The sequence below is a fragment of the Athene cunicularia genome (genome assembly GCF_003259725.1).
Source record: "Athene cunicularia isolate RWA chromosome 20 unlocalized genomic scaffold, athCun1 chr20_part1, whole genome shotgun sequence".
Taxonomy (NCBI): Eukaryota; Metazoa; Chordata; class Aves; order Strigiformes; family Strigidae; genus Athene; species Athene cunicularia.
Window position 1 is genome coordinate 128,913 of NW_020799125.1, and position 22,410 is coordinate 151,322.

At 41.5% G+C, this 22,410-nt stretch overlaps 1 protein-coding gene across 2 annotated transcripts in view; it reads left to right on the plus strand.

The window, feature by feature from the left end:
• Positions 1–22,410, plus strand: part of RTEL1 (regulator of telomere elongation helicase 1) — a 48,872-nt gene that overhangs the window by 24,036 nt on the left and 2,426 nt on the right. The window contains exons 22-35 of one of the 2 annotated variants that reach the window (XM_026862187.1): positions 377–454; positions 2,397–2,540; positions 3,352–3,467; positions 4,233–4,356; positions 5,451–5,595; positions 7,178–7,332; positions 9,757–9,852; positions 11,806–12,016; positions 13,221–13,358; positions 13,880–13,996; positions 15,857–16,099; positions 17,598–17,774; positions 18,346–18,531; positions 19,035–19,138. In XM_026862187.1, coding sequence (XP_026717988.1) covers positions 377–454; positions 2,397–2,540; positions 3,352–3,467; positions 4,233–4,356; positions 5,451–5,595; positions 7,178–7,332; positions 9,757–9,852; positions 11,806–12,016; positions 13,221–13,358; positions 13,880–13,996; positions 15,857–16,099; positions 17,598–17,774; positions 18,346–18,531; positions 19,035–19,138 — 2,034 coding nt within the window. The remainder of the gene's footprint in view (positions 1–376; positions 455–2,396; positions 2,541–3,351; positions 3,468–4,232; positions 4,357–5,450; positions 5,596–7,177; positions 7,333–9,756; positions 9,853–11,805; positions 12,017–13,220; positions 13,359–13,879; positions 13,997–15,856; positions 16,100–17,597; positions 17,775–18,345; positions 18,532–19,034; positions 19,139–22,410) is intronic. The other variant, XM_026862188.1, reaches the window with a different exon arrangement.

Genomic DNA, 22,410 nt, shown 5'->3' on the forward strand with positions numbered 1-22,410 from the left:
TGTCTTGTTTATAGCCACTGTTTGCTTCTTAGAGTAAATTAAGATCCTTGACTTGCTTTCCTGGTCTGCCTGTTTCTCTCAAGCATCTGCAGAAACACAGGACAGACCCTGTTTTACCTTCTCATCAGAAGTATCTGGCAATCTTTTACGCTTACCCAGGTGTATTCTAGATTTCGCAGTAACATAAGGATTTCGCTAAGCAAATGGCTTCTCCCACTTGCAATTAGTAAAAGTAAAGAAAATTATACTAAGCCAAATTAATCCATATTTTAGATCTTAATGTGCAAGTCAAATTTAGCTGCTGCGGGTTTCTATTTCTGCACATGTGAAGGATAATCCTATTTTTGCTCTTGCTTAAACTAGTCTTATCTTTTAGGTAATGGGTGCATACTATGATAAAGTTGCCTGTCCAAAGTCCAGCGGAGCTGCTTTTTTGGCAGTGTGTCGGGGGAAGGTAACGTAACTGAGAATTTATTTCATCTGAGATCAGACTATGTAATCGATGGGAAAAGCATCATTCTGTATTTCAGTACATTTCTGTTCTGTGACTGATTATATGTGGAAAAAAACCAAAAGCAGGATGCACTGAGGCCTTTTGAAAATTATGTCAAGTTTCCGTATGCCCATTCCTGCTTTTATTGAACAGATACATCTTTGAGTTTTAAAGGCGATGAGCATCATACTTTTGGCTGCTCACCAAAAACTCAACCCATTAGATAAGAACAACAGTTCTGGAGGAGAACTAAACGAAACACTTGTGATCAAGCATGTTAGAACAACACTGCTGAAAACCAAAAATATTAGCTTTAAAAACCTGACATTAACCTCGGGTCCTCTGAACGTGCTTGATGGCCTTTCATTTACATTTCCTAGTGCTGATAAGATGATTTATTATTATCAGTGGAAGTATTTACAGGATCATAAATTACCCTTAGAGCATTTTTGCTGCTGCTGCTTACTGCCTACCAGAAGAAGATTCAACTTCTTTTGAACCTTCAGTCCCAGTCTCCAAAGCAGTTGTTTTATCAGTGAAGACGGAGCTCCTTTTGGGTGGGACTCAACTGAATATCCCTGTCCTTCCAAAACCAGTGTGTTACCCTGAGAGGAGCAGAGTCTGTGGAGAGACCGTGCTCTGGACCGCCCTGCAGCTGAAGGATAGACTGCTTAGTAGTCACTGGGTTAATAGTGTGACTGCAAAACTGGAAATATTTGAGAAGATAAACCGAGAGACACGTGTTGTGAAAAGCTCTCAAACTGGCTCTTCTCAGCCATTGCTTCAAGATTTCCCCCTGCAGGTTGTTGCTCAGTTTTTACATTGGTAGTAGGTTCCTGCAGGCTTTTTGGGTTCTCTGTTCCCTGAAAGAAACCTAAAACACCCAGTCCTTTTAATGAAGAGATTCTGTCCCAGTTGCTCTAGTTCTTTTGCTGGCTGTGTCTAGGTCTGGGGTGTCTTTAAAAGTTCACAGGAATTATCTTTCCAGTTTTGGGGGGTTAAGGACAGGTTCCTTCTGTGGCTTTTTTTATTGGGTTTTTTTTTTTGTCTAAGGTTGGTTTTCTCAGGCTTTTATTAGCCTGAGGGATTTCCTTTGTGTCCAAAATAAAATGTCCATAGCTCCAAGTGCCTGATTCCTAGCTCCAGACAGATTATAGTGCATGCTGTGATTGCTGCTCTTAGTGCTGGCTTAAGCTGAGCAGAGTTGGTCATTCCACCTGCCCATCCATCCCTGATGTTATATTCCCTCACAGCCCCTTGTCTGGCATGGGAAACGAGATTGAAGAATTGATTGAACTGAAAAACAAACCAACTTTGGTGTTTTTTTCTCCTAAATTATTTTTTTGGTCTGTTCAGCTCTGATTTTTGTTCAATTTCCAAAGTGATTTGCCAGCACAGCGTGGGATGTGAGCATGTACGGGGGGCATGAGTGACAAATGCTTGAGTGGATGGAAGCAGCACAGCTGGTGAATATGACACTATTATTCTGAGCAGATTTCTGCTAGCTTTCCACTATTGTTTTGAAATGACTCTGTTCCTTTTTAATGTCAGAGAAGGGTTTTTGTGTTCTTATCAGGTTTGGGGTGTGGAAGGTTTAAACAGAGGTACTGACTAACATTTAAGACGTCTTCCAAATACATCTGTTCTGCTTACCCAGGAATAAAACACATGCATTAATGGTGTTGGCTGAGGTATGCTTTGTCCAGGGCCTCCTAGAGGAAAAAACTAAGTTTAAAGTCCTGCTAATAAAAGCAAAAAATCTAGTCAAAACTATTTATAACATAGTCATAAGCGACACTTGGCTAGGGATTTAATTTAATGGAGGAAAAAGGCCATTAACTGCTGAATTGCTCTGAAATGTCACTTCAGATCCTGTTGATGATGGAAAACGCTGTCTTTGCAGGCCAGTGAAGGTTTGGACTTTGCAGACATAAATGGACGAGGAGTCATTATTACCGGGCTTCCGTTTCCTCCTCGTATGGAGCCCAGAGTCATTTTGAAGATGCAGTTCCTGGATGAAATGAGGAGGAGTGGTGCAGGTGCACAGGTAATGCTGGGCGGCTTTTCACTGTTGTCTGTTTGCAGGTTTGTGTCCCACTTTCTCCCTCTTGTCTCTCAAGGATTTTGGCTTTTGTTATCCACCCAGCCTCATGGGACCATGAACATCAAAATGTCCAACAACCTGAGGAGTTTGGCATGAATACAATCACGTTTTTCTTTTAATAATGTTAAGCATTCCAAATCTTGTCTCCAGTGACATGGTTTCAATCAAATACAGGCTCAAAAAATAGCATCGTTTAAAGTTTCGGTCAAAATCTTTTTGCATCTTATCCAGCTATCTTTCCGAGGGAATTATTTCATCCAGGGAGAGGGTGGGCAGGAAGAATTGCCTGTGCTGGCTGGTTTGAGGATTTTTGTTGTGATTTGGGAGTGTGGTGAGTATGTGTGTGTTCAGTTTTGGGGTTTTGTTTTGTTTTTTTTTCTTGGGTTTGGGGTTGTTTTTCTATTGTCAGGCATGACAATGAATGGCACTATAAATTTAGTTTCTTGTCCTACAGGATAGCTGTTAGGTCTTAAATAATATGGTGAGTCTCTTGTACTACCAGGGCTGTCAGGGCATCGTATATTAAATAGCCCCTCAAATAGGATGTTAATGCTTGAGTTTTCTGTGCACTGTCAGTTCAGTGTGATACGTGAGCCAACCTGTATTTTGTTTTCCTGGACTTTTAAGATATTTGTCAGTAGATCTGACTGGATATTTTTTTTTAAATTTCTTTAGAAAGAGATAGTGGCTGTACAGCATGGAGAATACATTTTACCTGGTAAATAACATTAATTTTTCCTCCCACCTATTGCAGTATTTATCTGGGCGTGAGTGGTACAGCCAGCAAGCTTCCCGGGCAGTCAATCAGGCTATTGGCAGGGTCCTCAGGCACCGCCAAGACTATGGAGCCATCTTCCTCTGTGACCACAGGTGAAACCTTGGCTCTGAACATAAACCTACATCAACATCTTATGTCCCAACAGGGGTATTGTGTAGATTTTGTGTATAAACGTGTTGATGTTACTGTTTAGAGAAGGTTTAGTTCATAAGTAACTAAAACTATCTTATGTAACATTATATAAATATTGCAGTACTTTAAGAAAGTAATGGGATTGTTACCTTCTGTGCTCAAAATATACTGTCTTGGAGCTGCAGAAAGATTAACGATATTAATGCAAAATAAGCCAATTTGTTGAGTTCATGTTTGTAATGCTACTGGGAATGATGTGGTAATAACTTAGGGATTTGCATTTTCTCCGTCTCTCATTTGAGAAAGCAATTGCCAGCACTGCAGTTTGAGAGGAGGATGAAAGTGAGGAAAGATTATAGTGCTGAAACCATATAATCTATATAATATATCCATTAATATAATGTATATAATAGGCAATGAGTTTAACTGATAGCCCTCAGTGCTGAGGCTCGAGGACAGCGAGCACATCGCAGTCCAGTACTACAGTTACAGTTGCACAATTAAAGATTTTATGGATGAAAGGTAGGAATTGGCTGTTTGCATGGTACATGGTATCAGCAAAGCCTTTTTCTCCTGAGTGAAACATCACCCCATTATATTTTCTGCACTGTTTCAGTCTTTGATTGTCTTGCTGCTCCTCCTGTGTCCTTATGGACCCTGATGTAGCATTTAATTCATGCAGGCCAACCTGGCAAATAATCCTCTCCTTTTCCAATCCTGCACAGGTTCATAAATAGTGATATAAGGAACAAGCTGCCTTCGTGGGTCTGCCCGTATGTGAACGTTTATGACAACTTTGGACACGCAGTCAGAAGCGTCTCCCTCTTCTTCCGCTTTGCTCAAGAAATTGTAAGTGTCTTAAAAACCCAAACAAAACAAACCCACCAGATTTTCTTGATGGTGTTAGAAACTGAAAATACAAAGCCAGGTGTGAGATGTGGTGGAGTCACTTGTAAACACTGGAAGCTTTACGGGAAAGGAGATATGCCTCATCTTTCTTCAAAAGTGAGCTGGGACAGGATGTGTTGACATGCTGGGCAACTCATTGGGTTAGATCACAGAAATAACTTCCTTTTCCAGCTTCTCCTAAATAAACACAGCTTTCGTTGGATGTTATGCAAATAGTGGAACTGATGCATCGAAAAGCTTTCTACCTCACCCCCAGGGAGAGGGTATACGTGCAGAAGAATCAGTCAAACCCTTAAATTTAAATTGAAGCTGACTAGTATAGAGTGAGACAGATCCATCAGTTACTGTTACAGTTCGTTGCTGGGTCATCTTTACTAACATGAATTCTCTCTTAGCATTAAGAAGCTCTTTTTCTCAGTAACATTCTTTGATTTAAAAATTTATATGGTAAAAAGGCTTTCTAATTGACTGAAGAAAGTCATAACAAGAAATGGGCTGGAAGACAGACAGAATGGGGAAACTTTTGTGCCCAAAATAGAGATTAAGATTAAAATAATCACTTAGAATTTCACGTACAGACTTGGATGACTTCCTGGAAGATGCTTTAGCCAAATAAAAATTGTTCAGAATAGTTACAGATGGATGATACCAGATGACTGGATCTTTTCTGATCATAAATGGGAGTTTCATGGTAAATAAGAACCACAATCCAGTGTACTTTGCCTGAAGGAACTGTTTTGCAGGGAACCAAATTAGGAAGCAAGTTGTTCTTTAGTGGGGTCACGACTTTTTTTCTGTTACACAGGTCACTTAGTGCTAAGCCTTCTTACTACCCTTCATCTCTCTGTATCACTTCTGAGTGATTTGATCCTTTTTGTAAAAGCACATAAATCCAGAATGTGTAACAATCTTGCTGTCCTGGGTTACTTGGGAGAAAGGAGGTGTCTGGGTTGCTGAGATTTTTGGTTCTGAAGGTAGTGGAGTGGAAGAGTAGCTTTCTTACCTACTGTACTATTTTGGGAAACTGCTTGCAGATGCCCCCACCCCTGCCACAACGCCCTTCTGCAGGTTCCCTCAGTGAAAGCAGTTCAGCACCATCTACTTCATCTGAGCAAATCCTCTCCCTGAAAAAAGCCAAAAACTTGGATGACCACGTTCCCAGTTTGAAGAAAAGAAAAGGTAGGTTTGGGTCCTCACAATACACTTTTCCGTTTTAAGCTGAACGAAAAAAAGGAAGAGCAAGAGATGAGAAACTGGAATGGGAGAGAGAGCAAGGAGAGCTCAAAGGCTGATGTAAAAGTGATCAGAAGGGACTTAGCTCAGCATCATAAAATGGAGGAACCAGGTGCAACTACAGAGAGCAGAGGTGCAGATGGGGCCTGAAAAAGTGGCCTGCAGAACAAGGAGCACTTTGGAATATCATAGCTTCAAAAGTAAGAACTGGAAGTCTGTTCTGACTAGCACTGACCTTCATATGTCCTTCTTCCACCCTGTTGTATAAATGACTCTTGCACAGTAATCTGACTAAGAAAGCAGAAAGAGGCCATTTGTCCTTGGAACAAAATGGTGTTTCAAAATTTGTGGTGAGCTAATGCCAAAGAAATAAAGTATTTCTCGCATCAGATACTCTGTCAGAGTGCTCCACTCTAGATCACTTGTTTTGGAACAGAACAATGAAGTTGTGTTTCAAACTGTGGTTCCAAACCAGTTATGACTGAGTGTGAGGGTGATTTCACATCACATCTAAGCCAGTGTGAGTGCAGGATGTCATTAAAAGAGATTACTTTGGCCGCCACTTCTTTCTCCCTTGATTTCCGACTGCGTGGTTATGCTCCTTCCCTTGATTTGAATTCATCTATTGTGCAACTGCAGAGCAAGGAAATGACCCAGTTTACCTTTTGTTCATGTGACTGGTAGATCCATCTCAAAAATGGGCTGGAGCACACGACTGGAGGGGAAGGAAAGGAGCTGCAGTCCCTCCTTTGACACAGATTTTCAGTTGCATTGCATTAGCTGTGTCATCAAACTGCACCTGTAATCGTAGTTTTGGCTAATGTTTCTTGTGCTCTTTAATTTATAGCATAATATACTCCGTTCTTCTCAAAATAGTGACTTTTCTTAGTTAACCGACTGTTGAAATGATTTTGCAGAATAGTGGAAATATATTTTGAAGAGAATGCCTTTTAGAAGGAGCAAACTGATACTAATTTAACACTACCTGCAGCTCTAGCTTCTTATATTTAAAGCCAAATATACCTGGATCTTGATTAGTGAGAGTATGTGTTCTTGGGACCTGAGGGTGACTGTGTCTTATAGGTATTGATACTGTGAGAACTGCAGGCTTTACAAAAACCCACCTTGTTTTGTTTAAAAAATCCTATTTCAAGCCAGAATCTCTTCAGCAGGAACTCAGTTTTGGAAGTCTATAAAGCTGAAGTAGTTAAACACAGACAATTGTTGGAGAAAAGTTGTGGGTTTTTTTTTTTTCCTTTTCCCTTGATCCTGAGCCATTTTGAAGCCAAATATAACCATCACTTAAAGAAAAGCTTGAGAGAAGTCCACCAGGTTGTGGTAACAAATTCTTGAGCAACTTTGGGAGTGATTAACCAAATCAGTCATCAATTTTGCAAGATGTGGAAGATTGAACCAACACATCTTTGCGGATTGCTGTGTAAAATTTTGAGGTATTACTAAGGCCAAAAAAAATGCGAATAATAACGTGGAATGTTAATTTGTCATCTGTATTATGTTGTGATGCCAGTAAATGGAGATGGAGCATCCAGCCTCTGCATGGAATATGAACAAGAGCTCGTCTCGCCTAGAGGGCGGTGTACTGGGCTCTTGGATGCGTTGGAGCGCAGTGAGAAGGGCAGCGAGGATGCATTGGAGGAGAGTGACTTGTCAGGAGAGGAAAAGGTAATGGCAGTGGTGTAGCAAAGTACTTGCTTGTAAGCAAAAAATTGTAGGCTCTAAAGCAAAAGGAGTTTGGTACTGATTTAAGAGTATCAGTTCAACCTGCTTTCAAGGAAAAACTCCCCGTAGTCGGCACTGGTAACTGCAAGTTCTCATAATTAAACTTAATCAAAGGGTTTCCTTGCCCCATTCAACGAGATGGCCAACGGGTACCTGCTTGTGCTGTGCTCTGTAGGTGCTGAGCACGTAGATTCCCGGCGGTTACCCACGCTCTCTGGAGAGCAAAGGGCTCTCCCAGGAGAGGTTGGTAGGTATGCAGTTCCTCCTGGGTGGGATCTGTGTCAGCAGATTCGAGGTGATCAGATAATGAATTAAAAAAAAAAAAAAAAAAAGGAAGGAGTGTTTATGGATTAGATAACGCTTTCAGATGAAAATCTTTTGGTTTGCCTCAGAACAAAAATTGCAGACATGTGGAATAATTTTTTTTTGTCTAAATCAAAACACTATTGCATTAAGATGAACAAGGCTGCTCCTGTGCTGTTCTTTCTGTCCTCCTGGATTGCTATTTTTAATACGTCAGGGACTAGGCTGTGTTCTTCTTGCTTTCCCCAAATCCCTCTTGCAGCTGGGGGTCATTCCCTCACCTGGCTGCCATCAGCAGGGATATTAAACTGCCTGGGGACTCGGTTTGGCTGCTGACTGCTGTGTGGACTCCAGGAATGCCTATTGCAACACACCTGAGCCCTTGGCTTAGGGGAAGAAGGCCTCGGGGAAGTGTGGAGGTGTAAGGAGTATCTGGGGAACGCGTCAGGAGGCCTAAGGGGGATGGATGGAGACGTGTACAGAACAGAGGGAATGTACAAACTTGGAGAAACCAGCGAGGGTGAAGAATGTTTAACTTGTGTGCAGCTGATTTGAGAAATTGGCTCCATCACCTATGGGCTGCCATGGTACAGACACCAGAACTTATTGTTTGGAAATCTTGGCACGTCTCCAGGCACTGGAACACTCAGCTCTGATCTGTGAAGTGCAGCTGCACTGCTTTTGGCCCCGCTCGGCATTTCGTGAAGTCTGGTCCGAAGGGTGCGGCACTGCGCCAGCTCATGTCTGCTTTCTATATTTGGCATTACTACTCATCTGTGACACTTTTTTTTCAGAGGACTGTGGGGTCATCCTGTGCTGCACCTAAACCCATGATCTCCAGCACCAGAGATCTGGGGAGCGTAGTCCCGAGACATGCAGTGCCTCTGAAGGAACCAGCTCTCACCCCGGGGCTAGCACTGAGCTGGTTCTAATCAGCATTTGGACTGACAGTGGGGTGGATGTGCTTTCATATCTATCTGCACCATCCATCGCATCATTTTTGTTAGCATTTTTAATTTTATCAAGGTTATACTGTACCCTTGGTTCCTAAATAATGGAAATTAAGCTGCTGTCATTCTGAAATTTCCTTGGGGTGAAAAAGAAGAAAAGCAGCCTTTGTAGTCTCAAAAAATCAAAATACAAGAGTCTCTCAATCCGTTTAAAGAATGATTTGTCAGTTCCCCTTAATCAGTTTTCCTTGTGAGATTTGCCTTATGGAAACTTGTCTTCCAGAAGCCTTATTAATTCTGGACCATGCTATTCAAGATGCTGCCTTTACATAATCCGGCATTAAGATGATATTTTTGATTACTTTTCTGACTTATCGCAGGTATCATAAATGTTTGACTTGCTGCTTTATTCCAATTCTTCCTTCCTTTACATGATGCTTAAATGTATTTAAATGTGCACTTGAATCATGGTCAGGCTTCTCTGGAATTCAGTATCCTTGCAGTATTATGAGTGCACTGAGGGTTGTATTTCTAAGTATCAGCAACTCTACAAACTGGCAAATCTGAGGTTATTGGCTTAGGGGTTGGCTTATTTTTAGTCTTGTTTTAGTTTATTTTGACTCTGAGGCTCTATGATCTGAATACACATTGAGAAGTCACAGTGGAATATAGAGGTACCGTTATTTCACTGGTTCCTCTCACAAGTGAACGACACTATTCTGTAAATGCACCGATAATCACATACTTGCTGTTGAATTCTTTTATTGGATGAGAGCAAAGAAATAAATCACTTCACATACCTGCTTTCTCAACAGGTATGTAGAAACCAGCTGGCAATATAGGGCTGTCCTGTTTTTCTTAATTGGCAATCTGCACCCTCAAGATCAACTTTGTCTTTATTTTTCTCTGGTTTGGTCTCTCTGAATTGCCTAGTGGTTACCCTAGAAACATGTATGTGTCCCAGGCTGCTGAGGTTGACTTGTTTCCCTTTCTTGAATGGTGTCACAAACAGGGTTAATAAGCTTTACTACTGGAAATGGCTAAATTAAACGCACAATAGCTTTGAAAAGTCAGGTTTTTTGGACCTTTCTTCTTTTCTTTTTAATCTTCACAGGCACAACGTCTGTCAACACTTTCCCTTCAGTACGAGAAGAGGTTAACAGATGAGCAGAAAGGAGGAAGGAAGAAAATAAAGCTAGTCAGCAATACAGTATGTGTTTCCATGTCTGTGCTGTCCCTTTGATCTGTAGACTGCTTTAATTTGAATTGGAAATTTCTAGGCAGACAGATGACTGATGCCAGAACAATTATGTTTTTTCTCCAAGTTATAAATACTCATCAACGCACATCTGAAATCTTATTTTTGCCATGCTTTTTCTTAAACCTAGATATCACAGACCCAGTCAAGCACAGTTCCAGGCAGGGCTATTAGGTGAAAAAAAAAAAAAAAAATATTGTTTCCTGTCATTGACTACCTTGTGAACATCTCCTGTTGACCAGGTGTGGTGGGTGGTGTCACTCTTTTTCATTAGAATAGACTAGAAATAGTTCAGTTGGAAGGGACCTACCAGGATTGTGCAATCCAGCTGCTGGTAGAGCCTCAGGGGGTTTAACTGACCAGTTCTCTTCGGGTAAGCGATTGCATCCTAACCCCACCTCTGGTGGGTCATTGTTGTGTTATGCTTGCAGTTGTGTGCTGGTTTTTTTGCCCTGTCTCCAGACTCACTTAACTGATTAGATAGATATACAGAGATATATATCTATATCTATATAGATATATACAGAGATATATAAAGATGGAGCCTCCCTTTTTACAAGGAGTCACATGGAAAAGACGAGGGGTGATGGGTACAAGTTACTCCTGGGGAGATTCTGATTGGACACAAGAGGAACATTTTTCACGATGAGAACAATCAGCCCCTGGAATAATCTCCCCAGGGAAGTGATGGATTCCCCAACACTGGACACTTTTTAAGCTGGACAGGGTGTTGGGCCATCTTGTCTAGACTGTGCTTTTGCCAGGAAAGTTCGGACCGGATGATCCTTGAGGTCCCTTCCAACCTGGTGTTCTGTGATTATGCAGCTAGTTGCTTAAGAGTCATGATCAATTAATGGGAATCCCCGGGGTGATTGTGTGTGGCAGTAGTTGTCCAAGGTACTGTCTTAACTGGGTGCTGTCTGTCAGACTCCCAGTCACCTAGGAAACGGAACTGATGAAAGTAGTCACAGATTCTGAAGCTGATAATATTCAAGGTGTGAGGAAAAGAAGCAGGTTCTTTGCAGAAGGTTGTGTTTTGCAGTTTGTTGCTACCTGATGTCACCATGAGTCAGCCTTGCCCTCAAGGTTTGGAGTTAAAGTCATTTCTCTTATTAAGCCTTCTCCTAAGAATAGAATTGTGCAATGAGACTTGGCTGCCTTCTCTAGGAACATTCCTCTGAAGCAGTTAGTTTTGACAGCAGAGAAGGTGAATAGCATCGCTTTTCTGGGGGCGAACGGGTGCTCACAGATGTAGGTGGGATTAATGTTTGAGAAACAGATACAATAATCAGCTGGAGGACTTAACAATATACTCGTCCCTCAAGAGTTTGCCCCGTTGATGCTGGGTTTTGTCATGAAGTCACAGAACAAGGGTTCTGCAGCTTACATGTTCGAAGTGTGTGAGCACATTCCAGCGCACAGTCACTTTCATAAAGGAGAAGTTGTTTTGAGTCTTTCAAGTCCTTGCTGCTTGTGATTGTAGAATAACGTTTCCCAGCATGAGGGAGTAATCTAACTTGCTCGTGTGCGTGGCGTCTTCAAGAAATGTCCCGGAGGAACCAAAATGCTTGAACACCCTCCATTCTTTGTGTCTCCTCCTTCAGAGACTTATGATTTTCAGTTAATTGGACATTTCCAGGAGGTAGACCAGTTAGATTTGTGTTTATTCTGTGGCTCTGAAGCTGGTCAGGTTTTTTGGGTGGGGATGTGTGTTTGAGGTTTTTGGGAAATAACATGTGGATAGGGGGGCAACTACTATATTTGCAAGAGAGAGTAACCTGTTAGTTTTAAGCATTCATTGTTCTGTGTGCTGGCGGAATTGTAAATATATTGCTTCCATCTGAATTTGTTGGGAGTAACTCCTCAGGTTGTACTATTTACTGAAGAGTCTTCCTGGCTTTGCAGGCAGCCGATAAGAAAACGGACCTGATGGAGCCGGAGAAGGCCCGAGCTATGCTGTACATCACAACAGTGAAGGAGACCCTAAGCCAACAGAACTACTATCTCTTCTCTAAGGCTCTTCAGCACTACAAGAAGACAGATGACTTCCCTGCTATGTTATCTCAAATGAGCTCTCTCTTTATAGAGGATGAAAAAAAGCGTATCTTGTTGCGAGGTGTGATGGCTTCCCTAGTACATTTGTGATGTAACCTTCAAATTTTAAATAGACTTGGGCATCTTCAGAGGTGGTTTAGATCGGAAATCCAGATCAATCAGGATGATAGCCATTAACGTGCATTGCTTGATATTCACAGATCACACAGAAAATCTTTTCAGTCTAATTATTGTATGATAGTCTGCATCTTGACAGGCATAAAAAAAAAAAAATCACATTCCACAGAAGCTTGTGTCAGTGTAAACTTGCATAACAGCAGTACAGCTCATTCCCTGGGGTTTAGGAGGTGAGATCGAGTGTGGCTGTGCAAACCCTTTGTAAGGGTTCAGTGTTAAAGCAGTGAATAAGTAGATAGAATATCTAGAGAAATTTTCTATTTAAATAATGGTGAGTATAAAGCAAGTGATCTGGGCAAGCATGGGTAGCTTACTGGTTTAGCTGGTATTTTCTTGGCGTTTAACTACTGCATTGACAGGACTCCCACCAGCGTTTCTTCTAGTTTAACAGAGTGTTTTCTCTGAATTTTCATTTCCCTCAACTTGTGAGCAAATGGACAGATTTCTCTGACTTTTTTTTTTCATCTACTAAAATAAAAAAGCATAGTTACACATCTTGTAAATTGTTAAGGAATAATTTTAAGGTTAAGGAATGGGAGGCTTACTGTGAGCACTTAGTACTAATAGTTGCCACAATCTTAGTTTCCCAGTTTGCTGATCCACTATATAGATGAGAAAATACTGAAGTGCCAAATTAAGGCCTAAGTCTAGTTTTCAAAAGTGTCAGGCCCCTGAAACCTGAAGTTCATTTGACGTTTAGGCTTTTGGTTGGCAAATAATTTTACACCTCATCTTACCATAAAATAACAGTATTATCATTTATCCAAAGTATCAGCCTAGCAGATACTTTGGCCCATGATTTATGAGGTAGCTCGTAAGTAGAGTTAAGCTACTTCATATTTGCAGTGAAAAAATTACAGTTGTGACCTACTGGGAGTGTTATTGCTGGAAGTTTGCATGATAGCTGACCTTTGTGACACTTCTTATCGTATAAATATTAGATAATGATATCTTTATTTGAAGTTATTTAGCTGCACTTTTTTTACCTTCGTGTTACCTAACCTGGAAATCCTGCCATTTATTACCTGTTGTGGATTGAATTTTTTTTTTTCTTCTTTCTCTCTCCTCTTCCCTCTCTCTAATGGAAGAATTTTACCAGTTTGTTCGACCTCAACATAAAAAACAATTTGATGAAGCATGTTGCAGTCTGACTGGAGTGGGGTGTGGCTACAAACCTGAGCACAGCCTCCTGCAGAAAGAGAGGGAGCTGCTAGCCAAGAAAATGGGTGAGGAGCTTGTCTCAGCACTGTGCAGGCAGTTGTATCCCTTGACAGACATTGCCCGGTCGCGGAGCAGAGCTGCGAGGATGAAAGGCAGTTTAATTTAATCAATATTGAGCAGAGTCTCTGCTCTGCCTGGTCCCCTTGCCTGCCTTCCTGTGAGCATATGCAGATGCTTGAGCGTTACTTACTGCATAGTTAGTAATTTTATTTCAGAAAGGGATTTTACAGATTTACTTAAATTGTGAATCTAGGCTGCGGATTAAAACCTTTGTGTGTGTCTTTGCTACTCAGCTAGTGCCACCAGAACTGTGAATAGAAGGTAATCATTTCCTCACAGAGCTCGTGAAGTCTTTTGAAACCCTGGAACAATGAAGTCCTAAAAATAAAAGCAAGGTTTTAGCTCTTCCCCTCTTACCAGAGAAAGACATCTACGTCTTTAGGTGTTTTCAGCATGCTTTGAAATGCACCATTCTGTGTTCATTCTCCTCTAAGTTCGCTGTTAACAGACTGCTTTGATTTAACAGAAGACAAGCAGAGTCAGCAAAAAACATCAGTCTCAGAGGACTCCTGTGCTCAGCTAAACCCTGGACTCCACTTGAACCAGGGAGGATTCCACCTGACAACAGGACTGAATAGTGCAGGTACCCTTCATGTTCAATAAAAACCCAGCCCCGAGGTAATAGGTGTTATGTTTTACTTCATCAGCGACTGTAACTTCTCCTGGTGGGAACTAATGTTTTTTGAGGTCATGTAGCACAGTGGCTCCCTGTCCATAAGCAGGAGTGATGGTAATTCAGAATTTTCAGCAAGGATTGTACAGAACAAAACCCAATTAAAAAAAAAAAAAAAAGGCCACCAGAAGCTTGCCCTGGAGACTGACCTGGCATACATCAGTGAGGGAAAGGGTGAGTGCTGGACTTTGTTCACCCAGGGCTCCTGAAAGAGCCATTTGGAGAACGTAATTTTAGACTGGCTCAGCACAAATCCAGGTGTGAAGAAGAAAACGGTTCCTGTTTTGTTACTGGTAATGTGGCCGGTCTGGTTTTTCTGCAGAAACTGAGACTAGCAAATGTATTATCACAACTGCACGTAATCTCTATATGCACCCCCCTTGTCTCGTACTGTCCAGTATTTATCTTTGAAGTCAAAGGTTCAGTTGTTTGTTTGATTACAGATTTTCCTGAGAACAGCTGGGAATTTTTTGTATTTCTCACAAGGAAATGAGTAGGATAGTTGGACAGCTTAGAAGTTTTTCAAGAGTAAAGAATAGTCAAAGGCTAATCCTTGTCTTAAAAAAAAGAAGAAATAAAAATAAAGGCCAGTGTTTCCTGCAAGGCTTTAAAAGCTTTTCATGTATGAAACCATGTTGTTTCTTTTGACTTGTTTTCCTGTTTTGTTTTGTCTTTTAAGAACACTTGAACAAAACAGAATCTTTGGTAATTATTTTGTCCCGAGGTCCATCGGATTGTTTTTCCCAGAAACTTGTTTCCACTAAAAATAATTGAGAAAATAATAGCAATAAATGCAGGTGTTATTTCTCTTGCTCACTCCTTAAGTAGGGTATGCTCCTGTGAAAATGTCAGAAAGCTGTGTGATAGGTAATAAAAGATACTGATTATAAAATTCACACCCATGTTTTTCCCCTTTTGGGACATCGAACCGAGCCCATCTTTTAAAACTTCATTATTTTCTTTAACTTCTTTAAAAATTCTTTAGTGGAAAACAAAGATCTAAATACCAAAAGATGAGGCTGGCTAATTTAAACCAGTTTCTTTTCATATACTTCGTCCATATTTGCATGCCTGCGGTGTGCAAACCAGAACTTTTTGATTTCCAATACATTTTAGAGGAAAGACTTGACATTTTGAACCCAAGTCCACTTGGAGTTTAGCAGGATGTTCACAGCTACTCTTGCCTTCTGTTGTGCTCCTGCATTGCTCTCATGCCATCTTGTGTGTTATTTCAGGTTAGTTAGTCATTTTTGACACTATGTTTGCCTGTTGGGAAACACATACACCCCTTTTCTCCTTTTTATTAATAAGGGGTGAGGAATCTATTCTTCAAAATTGCTCTGACAGTTTACTTGCCCACGTGTCAGGCCAGCAGAGTTGCTTGTGCCATCTATCTCAAATGCTTCTACTCCCTCAGTGTAGCACAAACTCTGATTTATTGCTGACCTTCATGCACAGTGTCTTCTCTGTCACCTTTTTCTCATTCCCTAGTGACCATCTGACGCATTTCTCCATTTAAAAGATTTTAAAAAAAATCCTCCAGGAGATGCTAAAAGCAATCCCCAGAATACATTTGTGCTTGGTTGCCATTTCCAGGAGCAGGTCTTGGCTCTGCCCAAGGCCGTGCCAGGGGGAGGCGTGTGGCTCTGCAGGCCTTCACCACTTCGAAGTAGTCCAGGAACCCCTTTGTGAATGAAAAGAGCGGTCGGTACAAGAGTGACCTGATTGTCCCTCCCCAAGCCCTGCTCATGGGTGTTCTTTGTGTCTCAGGGCAGAACACCAGTCAAGCTGCAAGGAGAGACACCGAACAAGCTTCGAGCTCTAGGAGAGATCACCACCAGGTCCTCAGGACTACCTACCTCAACGACGTGAAACAGGCTTTGGACAAAAGCGCTTACAGTCGATTCTATGAAGCCTTGTTAGCTTACAAGAAGACAGATAACTATGATGCCATGATAGCAGTGATAGCAGCCCTCACCACTGAGAGGCCAGAAGACTTTCATCTCCTACAAAGTAAGGGCTTCTTGTCTAAATCCCTCTCCTTTAGTTGAAAATAAGACGTGGGTGTTGTGATCTGACGTGAACAATAACCTTTCACTGGGCATTAGTTTGCAAATTTTCCCCTTTTAGGAAAAACTTTTAGCATTGGTAAACTTCAGTCCTCCCATCTCCCAGTTTAGCAAAGCAGATAAATCGAGCAGCAGGAAAAATGTTTTTAAATGAATCATTCAGAGAGCAAAAAATGTCAAGGTTATGAAATATTATCTCTGGTTGGAAGTTGTCTGTTAAGAACATTAGGTAATAGCTCAGCAATTCCAGTCCTAATCTTCAGTCAAATGACTTCATTGCCTTTTTTTTTTTTTTTCTCCTCAATTATGACGAGTGATCGTTCTTTAGAAAAGACAGTGACTATTGAACTGACGCCACTTTTGTTCTCACGACCACTGATGGCTATACTGGTGCTAAGCTCTTAGATCACTTACAGATTTTGGGATAAGAAATCACACTTAATTCACTATTCTGCAGAGCTTTACCTGCAGATAGTTCCAGAACTGTGTCATAATCTTACATCCTTACCATTCATAATAATTATTGAGACATTTCAGGCTGATTACTTATTTCCTCAAGTAGTTCGGTTTGGTTTTTTACCTTTCATAGTCTTAATGATGAAAGGATTTAGGAAACTAGAAGTTTTCAAAATTTGAGTCAGGCTTTATTGTTTAAAAAAGGAAGAAGGGGGATTACATGCTGATCCTGATCATCTTGGTGGAGACATCTTGTCTCGTGCTGCGTAACACCTCAGTTCCACTTTCTCCCATATGACTGTTAATTCCTCTGCAGGAAATGATGCAAACGGTGTAGGCTGGGAAATGCTGATGTAGTGTTGTTTGTTTTGTCTTTAGGAAATAATAATAAGTACTCCACTGACTGTGAGTAGATGTCATAGTCTGCAAATTTTTAGAAAATATTTCTTCTGGTTCATTCACTTCAACACAGCGAAGAGTGGGAGGGAAACTAATTGTGTGGCACTGAGTCATCATCACCTCCTGAACATTTTCTTTCACAGAGAGTCAGTATCTACTGAGAAAATGTTTTGTTCTCAGAGGACTTTGGTAGGATTGTGCTTGGCAGTAAGTCATCATCGGGAATTTAAAAAAATTTTTGTATGTGTTATAAATTCTTGTCAACCAAATAGTAACAAAGAATTTGAGAGAGTCTCTGCAGATATTGTGTATATACATGATTTTGCTGGATCGGTTGCCAGGTGAAGGGTTGGAGCAGGTGTTTGTGTTTAGCTGTAGAGAATGGAAGAATTCCAAGGCAAGTTGAGGTTATTTTCAGTACTAAATGCTCAGCTGTCTTCTGGCAAGGAAAAGCCCATAATTAGAAAATCAACTAGGAATATGGCTGATTCTGGCTTAGCTTCCAAAGAATTTCTCCTCTCCAAAACAGAGTCTTCCATGATCAGGCATTTATTTTCCTCTACATTTGACTGTTTTCTTTTGGACAGGGTTTTACATGTTTGTGCGCCCTCAGCACAAAGAGCAGTTCAAAGAGATGTGTAAAGATTTGACTGGAATGGTCTGTGGCGAGGGAGAGAAGCAACTGCAACCCCAAGTTCAAGGTGAAGGGGGCCCTCTGAGTGCGGACAGCTGGTGCTCGAACGGAGAGAAAAGCCGCGTGCGAGGTTGGGAAATAAATTTGTCTGAAGTTTAGAGTATTATTTGTTAGTATGATGGGTAGTGTCCAGCAGCCTGAGCTGTGCGCTAGCGCCTTCCTGCACGAGGCGTGTAAAGGAAGAAAACCCAATTGTCTGTGTCCAAATTGTCTTAAAAAAACCCACCAAAACAACACAGTAGGCTAGAAGGCAATATGAGATGGGGAAATGCAAGGAAACGAGAAAAAATTATACTGCCGTGTTCTTAAAATGGTGAAATGTGGTGTGGGTGAAGGCAGAATTTTTTGCGTCTTAGGTGGGGTGGGAGCAGGAGTGGATTGAGATCCACTCTGTCTAGGAAGAATTTCCACACGACTATTTCACTATAAAGGGTCCTTTTCAGTAATAACGTGTGGGTTGGTTAACAGGTGTTTTGATCCTAAGCACTGTGGCATAAAGAAATAGTTATTCAAATTGTGTTTTTTCTTATGCAACGAGGAATTACTGAACTTACCGCTGATTGTGCTTTGTGGAGTCTGCGTGTTGTGTTCTGCATTATAGTGTTGTGTTTTTTGTGGTTTTTTTTTTTTTCTCTAACCAGTTGTAGCCACTTTTAAGGGTGAGGCACCAGAGAAAACTCAGAGGAAGATTTCCTCCTTTGGCTTGAACCAGGAAAGCAAACTCGGATTGCCAAAGATCAAAGTATCAAAAGAATCCGGTAACGTGAGAGCACCCACCGGCTCTAGAGCTGTGCCTGTCTTTCCCCTAGAGATGGAGCCAGAGTGTGGTAGGTATAAGTGAGGTTTCAGATGTAATTCTCTTTATATTAAGTTCCAGAAATGAGAGTTGCGCTAGGGATCTATTAAATGACGACTGGTTCATGCTTATATTTGCTTAAGTGCGATAACAATTTGTGTGATCTGCTAAATAGCATTTGCACTTTCTGCCACTTGCATATGGTCTACCAAAGCCCTTCATTGTCTTTATCACAATGGTGTAATAGTTTCCTCAGAACTTACGTCTTTTTCTCCACAACTTCCTTGTAAAGTGAGGATGTAACCTCAGTTTGTAATTGAGACCTGAAGCACCGAGAGACCGAGTGAGGTCATGTCAAAGAAATCATGTAATAGGGCCAGGTATTGCCCCGTGAAGGTAGTTCATAAAGCTCATGGTTATTGTTTTCTGGACTGCACTGGAAACTTGTATGGATGAGGAATTTACGGGTGATTACTGGAATTTAGTCATTTCCTTCCTCTCTCTCACCCTCTCCCCATCCCACCTCTCTTCTAGGAAGATTCCAGTGCTCTAACTGCAAATCTGAGGATGATGTGCCTTTTAAATGTCCATTATGTGACTTCACTTGCTGCAAAACATGCTGGGAGAAGTTCCTAAAGGTTATCTTGTTCATTGGTTTCAGTTTTTCCTGAAACTGCTGGTGAATTTTGTGCTTTTTTGGGACAACCATGTGGACAACCCTGGAAACAGAATTTCTCTGTTAGAGAGAACAGCCAAATACCAATGGAGGTTTTACCACTTGGTTCGTTATTTTCCGTGCTCTGCAGTGTAATTGGAGGCAGACCTCTGCCTTATGCTGTGATTTTTTTTTTTTTTTTTTCTGTTGTATTCTGGCCACATTTATTGGGTGAATTGAATGATAGTGGAGTCAACTTGGGGAAAAAAAAATAATGTTTTTATATTTGAACCTTTTTTTTTCTTGCTTAGTTCCATAACTTTCTCCATCTAAAAACCTACTATAAAGCACAATTGTGAGATGAGGCAAATCAGGAGCAGGCTGCCTGGGGAAGTGGTGGTGTCCCCATACCTAGAGGTATTTACAGGAGGTGTAGATGTGGTGCTTAGGGATGTGGTTTGGTGGTGGGCTTGGTTAACTGTTGGACTCCATGATCTGAAGGGTCTTTTCCAACCTAAATGTTTCTGTGAATCCGTGGTTCTAAATTCATGCTCAAATACCCTGGTGTTACCTTCTCCTTTTAGTTTTCCTGGCTGAGTAAATTGGTGATTGAAATTCTTTTAGGTAAGAGGATGTAGCTGATGATCCCACGTGTTTGGTAGCATCTTACCCAACGTTTGATTTGACAGCCAGGTATTAATAATCTGTGAGCCTGGAGATGGGAGTCTGATAAGAGAGCAGGGTGGTTTCTAAACGTTCATAGGTGGTGGAAAATACTAATCAATGGAGCTCAGGGACCTACAAAACCAGAACAGAATGAAAAGAAATTTCTTCAACCTGTGGATCTATAAGTAAGTACAAAATGATCGGTCATTCCAAGTTGCAGAGAAAGGTCTTAGGAAGATGACACTAAATTACGCCAGCTAAGTGTAGAAAATAAACAATATACTAACATCCCAATAAAACCAAGAGCTGGTCCAAGAGGAGTAGAGAGTAATGCCCTGCCTGATGCTCTCAGACATGTATCTCCTAGAGGGAATTCAGAATAACTGTTCAAATAAATTTCATCCTCAGTCTTCTATGCCATATTTCTTCGAAAATGTGAAAATCTGAATGTGCTTTCTTAATGTATTCCTTATAATCCAATACAAGACAGCTGCAGGTCAGGCAGTCAAACCAATTGCCCTTGCACAGGCACTTGAATTACCACTGAATACTCAGTTTTTCCTTTTATGCTCAAGTATCACGGGGATGAACATCTGACAGTTGGCATACTCCACTTCAGAAAAGACTCTAGGAAAATCATGACAAGAATTTTACTGGCATGTGTTTATAATCTCTGCTGCTTGAGACTTGATTAAGGAACAGAAGGAGCTCCTTGGGGAGTTTGCCTTTTGGTTAGGCAAGCATTTGTTATCCCACAGCAATTATGTTATCTCAGCCCATAAACTTTTATCTTGGAAGGGGCTGGGGAAAAACTCTCTCCTTTTGCCAGTAAGATGTAATTGTTGTTTCGTCAGTTTAAGAACCCACAAAATTAGAACTGTTGTATATTGAGCAATTGTACTGCCCTGTTCTGTGGCTTTTGTCTTGAAAATAGTAATTCTGAGGTCTGGTTTTCTCCTTAATCCTCAAGTTAATGTGAGTTTGTAGCTCATAGAAAAATCACAGAGCTTGTTTAGTCTAAGCTTTTTTTTTTAATCCTTTATCTGATTGCACATCTCTTAGACTGGAGATTAAAATAGTTGGGTTTACTAGATTAGACAGTATTTCAGATCGAGGTACTCGAATGGCTCTAGAGGGGGGGCAGTGAAGCTGGTGGGAGGCTGGAAGGCGTGTGCTGTGAGGAGCAGCTGAGGACACTGGGTTTGTCTGGTTTGGAGAGAGGAGGCTGAGGGGTGACCTCATCACTCGGGCTTCCTGAGGAGGGCACGTGGAGAGGGAGGTGCTCTTCACCCTGGGAGCCAGCGACAGGAGCCCGGGAGCCCTTCAAAGCTCTGTCGGGGAGGTTCAGGCTAGATGTTAGGAAATGTTTCCTTCCCAAGAGGGTGGTCAAACGCTGGAACAGGCTTCCTGGAGTGGTGGTCGATGCCCCAGTGCCCTTCAGGTGCTTTAACTTTTGGTTGATCCCAGAGGTACGCAGGGAGTTGGACTAGATGGGGGCTGTAGGACCCTACCAACTGGAAGGACTCTGTTCTATTCAGGTATCCGGTCCAAAACAACGTTTGGGGAAATGAGTCATTCCCCACAGGTTGTTTGTTATTAATGACTTCCGTATTTGCCACTTAACCTGAATAATCTTGCTAGTTACGGTGAAACTTCATCCCACGTTGTACCAGGTGATATCAGAGGAAAGAAAGTATCTGTGTGGTATTGTTTTTTTTTTTTCTTCTTAGCAAAGTGAATCAGAGCTTTGTTTTGTGGTAGCATACCACAGCTCTGATTGAACACAGTCTTCTAATTTGTAAAGATCAGGAAAGGCAGATAAAGTTTGAAGCAAGTAATCAGAATACAATAGCAGGCACACTGAGTCAGAGTAAAGTCTTATCCAGCCCAGCACTCTGCCTCTGCCAGTGGCCAAAAAAGGATGGCTCGGGAAGGATAAAAGAATGTGGCAGGCATGAGTGATGATACTTGTAGGTGGTCTCTCAGCCCCGAAGCTATTTGCAGCACAAGAACTCCCTGAACCAAAGGTTGCTTCTATTTACTCAGAAACCTCTGCATTTCCATCGCCTCGTCCGATTCCCTCTGAACACAAACGAACCTGCCGTCCGTGTCCTGTGGCAAACAGCCAAACATTAGGTGAAGAGCCATCTCACTACTTTGTTGTTGTTGTTGTCATTTTGAACCCGCTTCTTGCTAGTTCAGTTTAATGGCCCACTTGTTCAAAAAAGGACAAACAAAATATTCTTCTAGTTCTCAAGAAAACGCATCATGGCTATCGTGTCCCTTCATAAGTGCCCCTTGGAGTCGTCCTGGTTCGCCAGCAGGATGATCCATTTGCCTCCTCCACGAGCATCAAATGCCTTATTTCAAACAATATGGGGTTTTTCTTGCTTTGAACAACAAACTGTTGGGTGTGGGGGATGTAGGGAGCATCTTCTCACCAGCTGAGCCCTTTGTCCCACCCCTCAGGGCTCAGCGCGACTCACGTTCCGTAGCCTTTGTTACGGAGAATGTGAAACTCCACGGCCTGGTCACCTCTCACCTTTCTTAGGAGATACCTTTCCAATGATGAACGGTTCTCAGTGGATC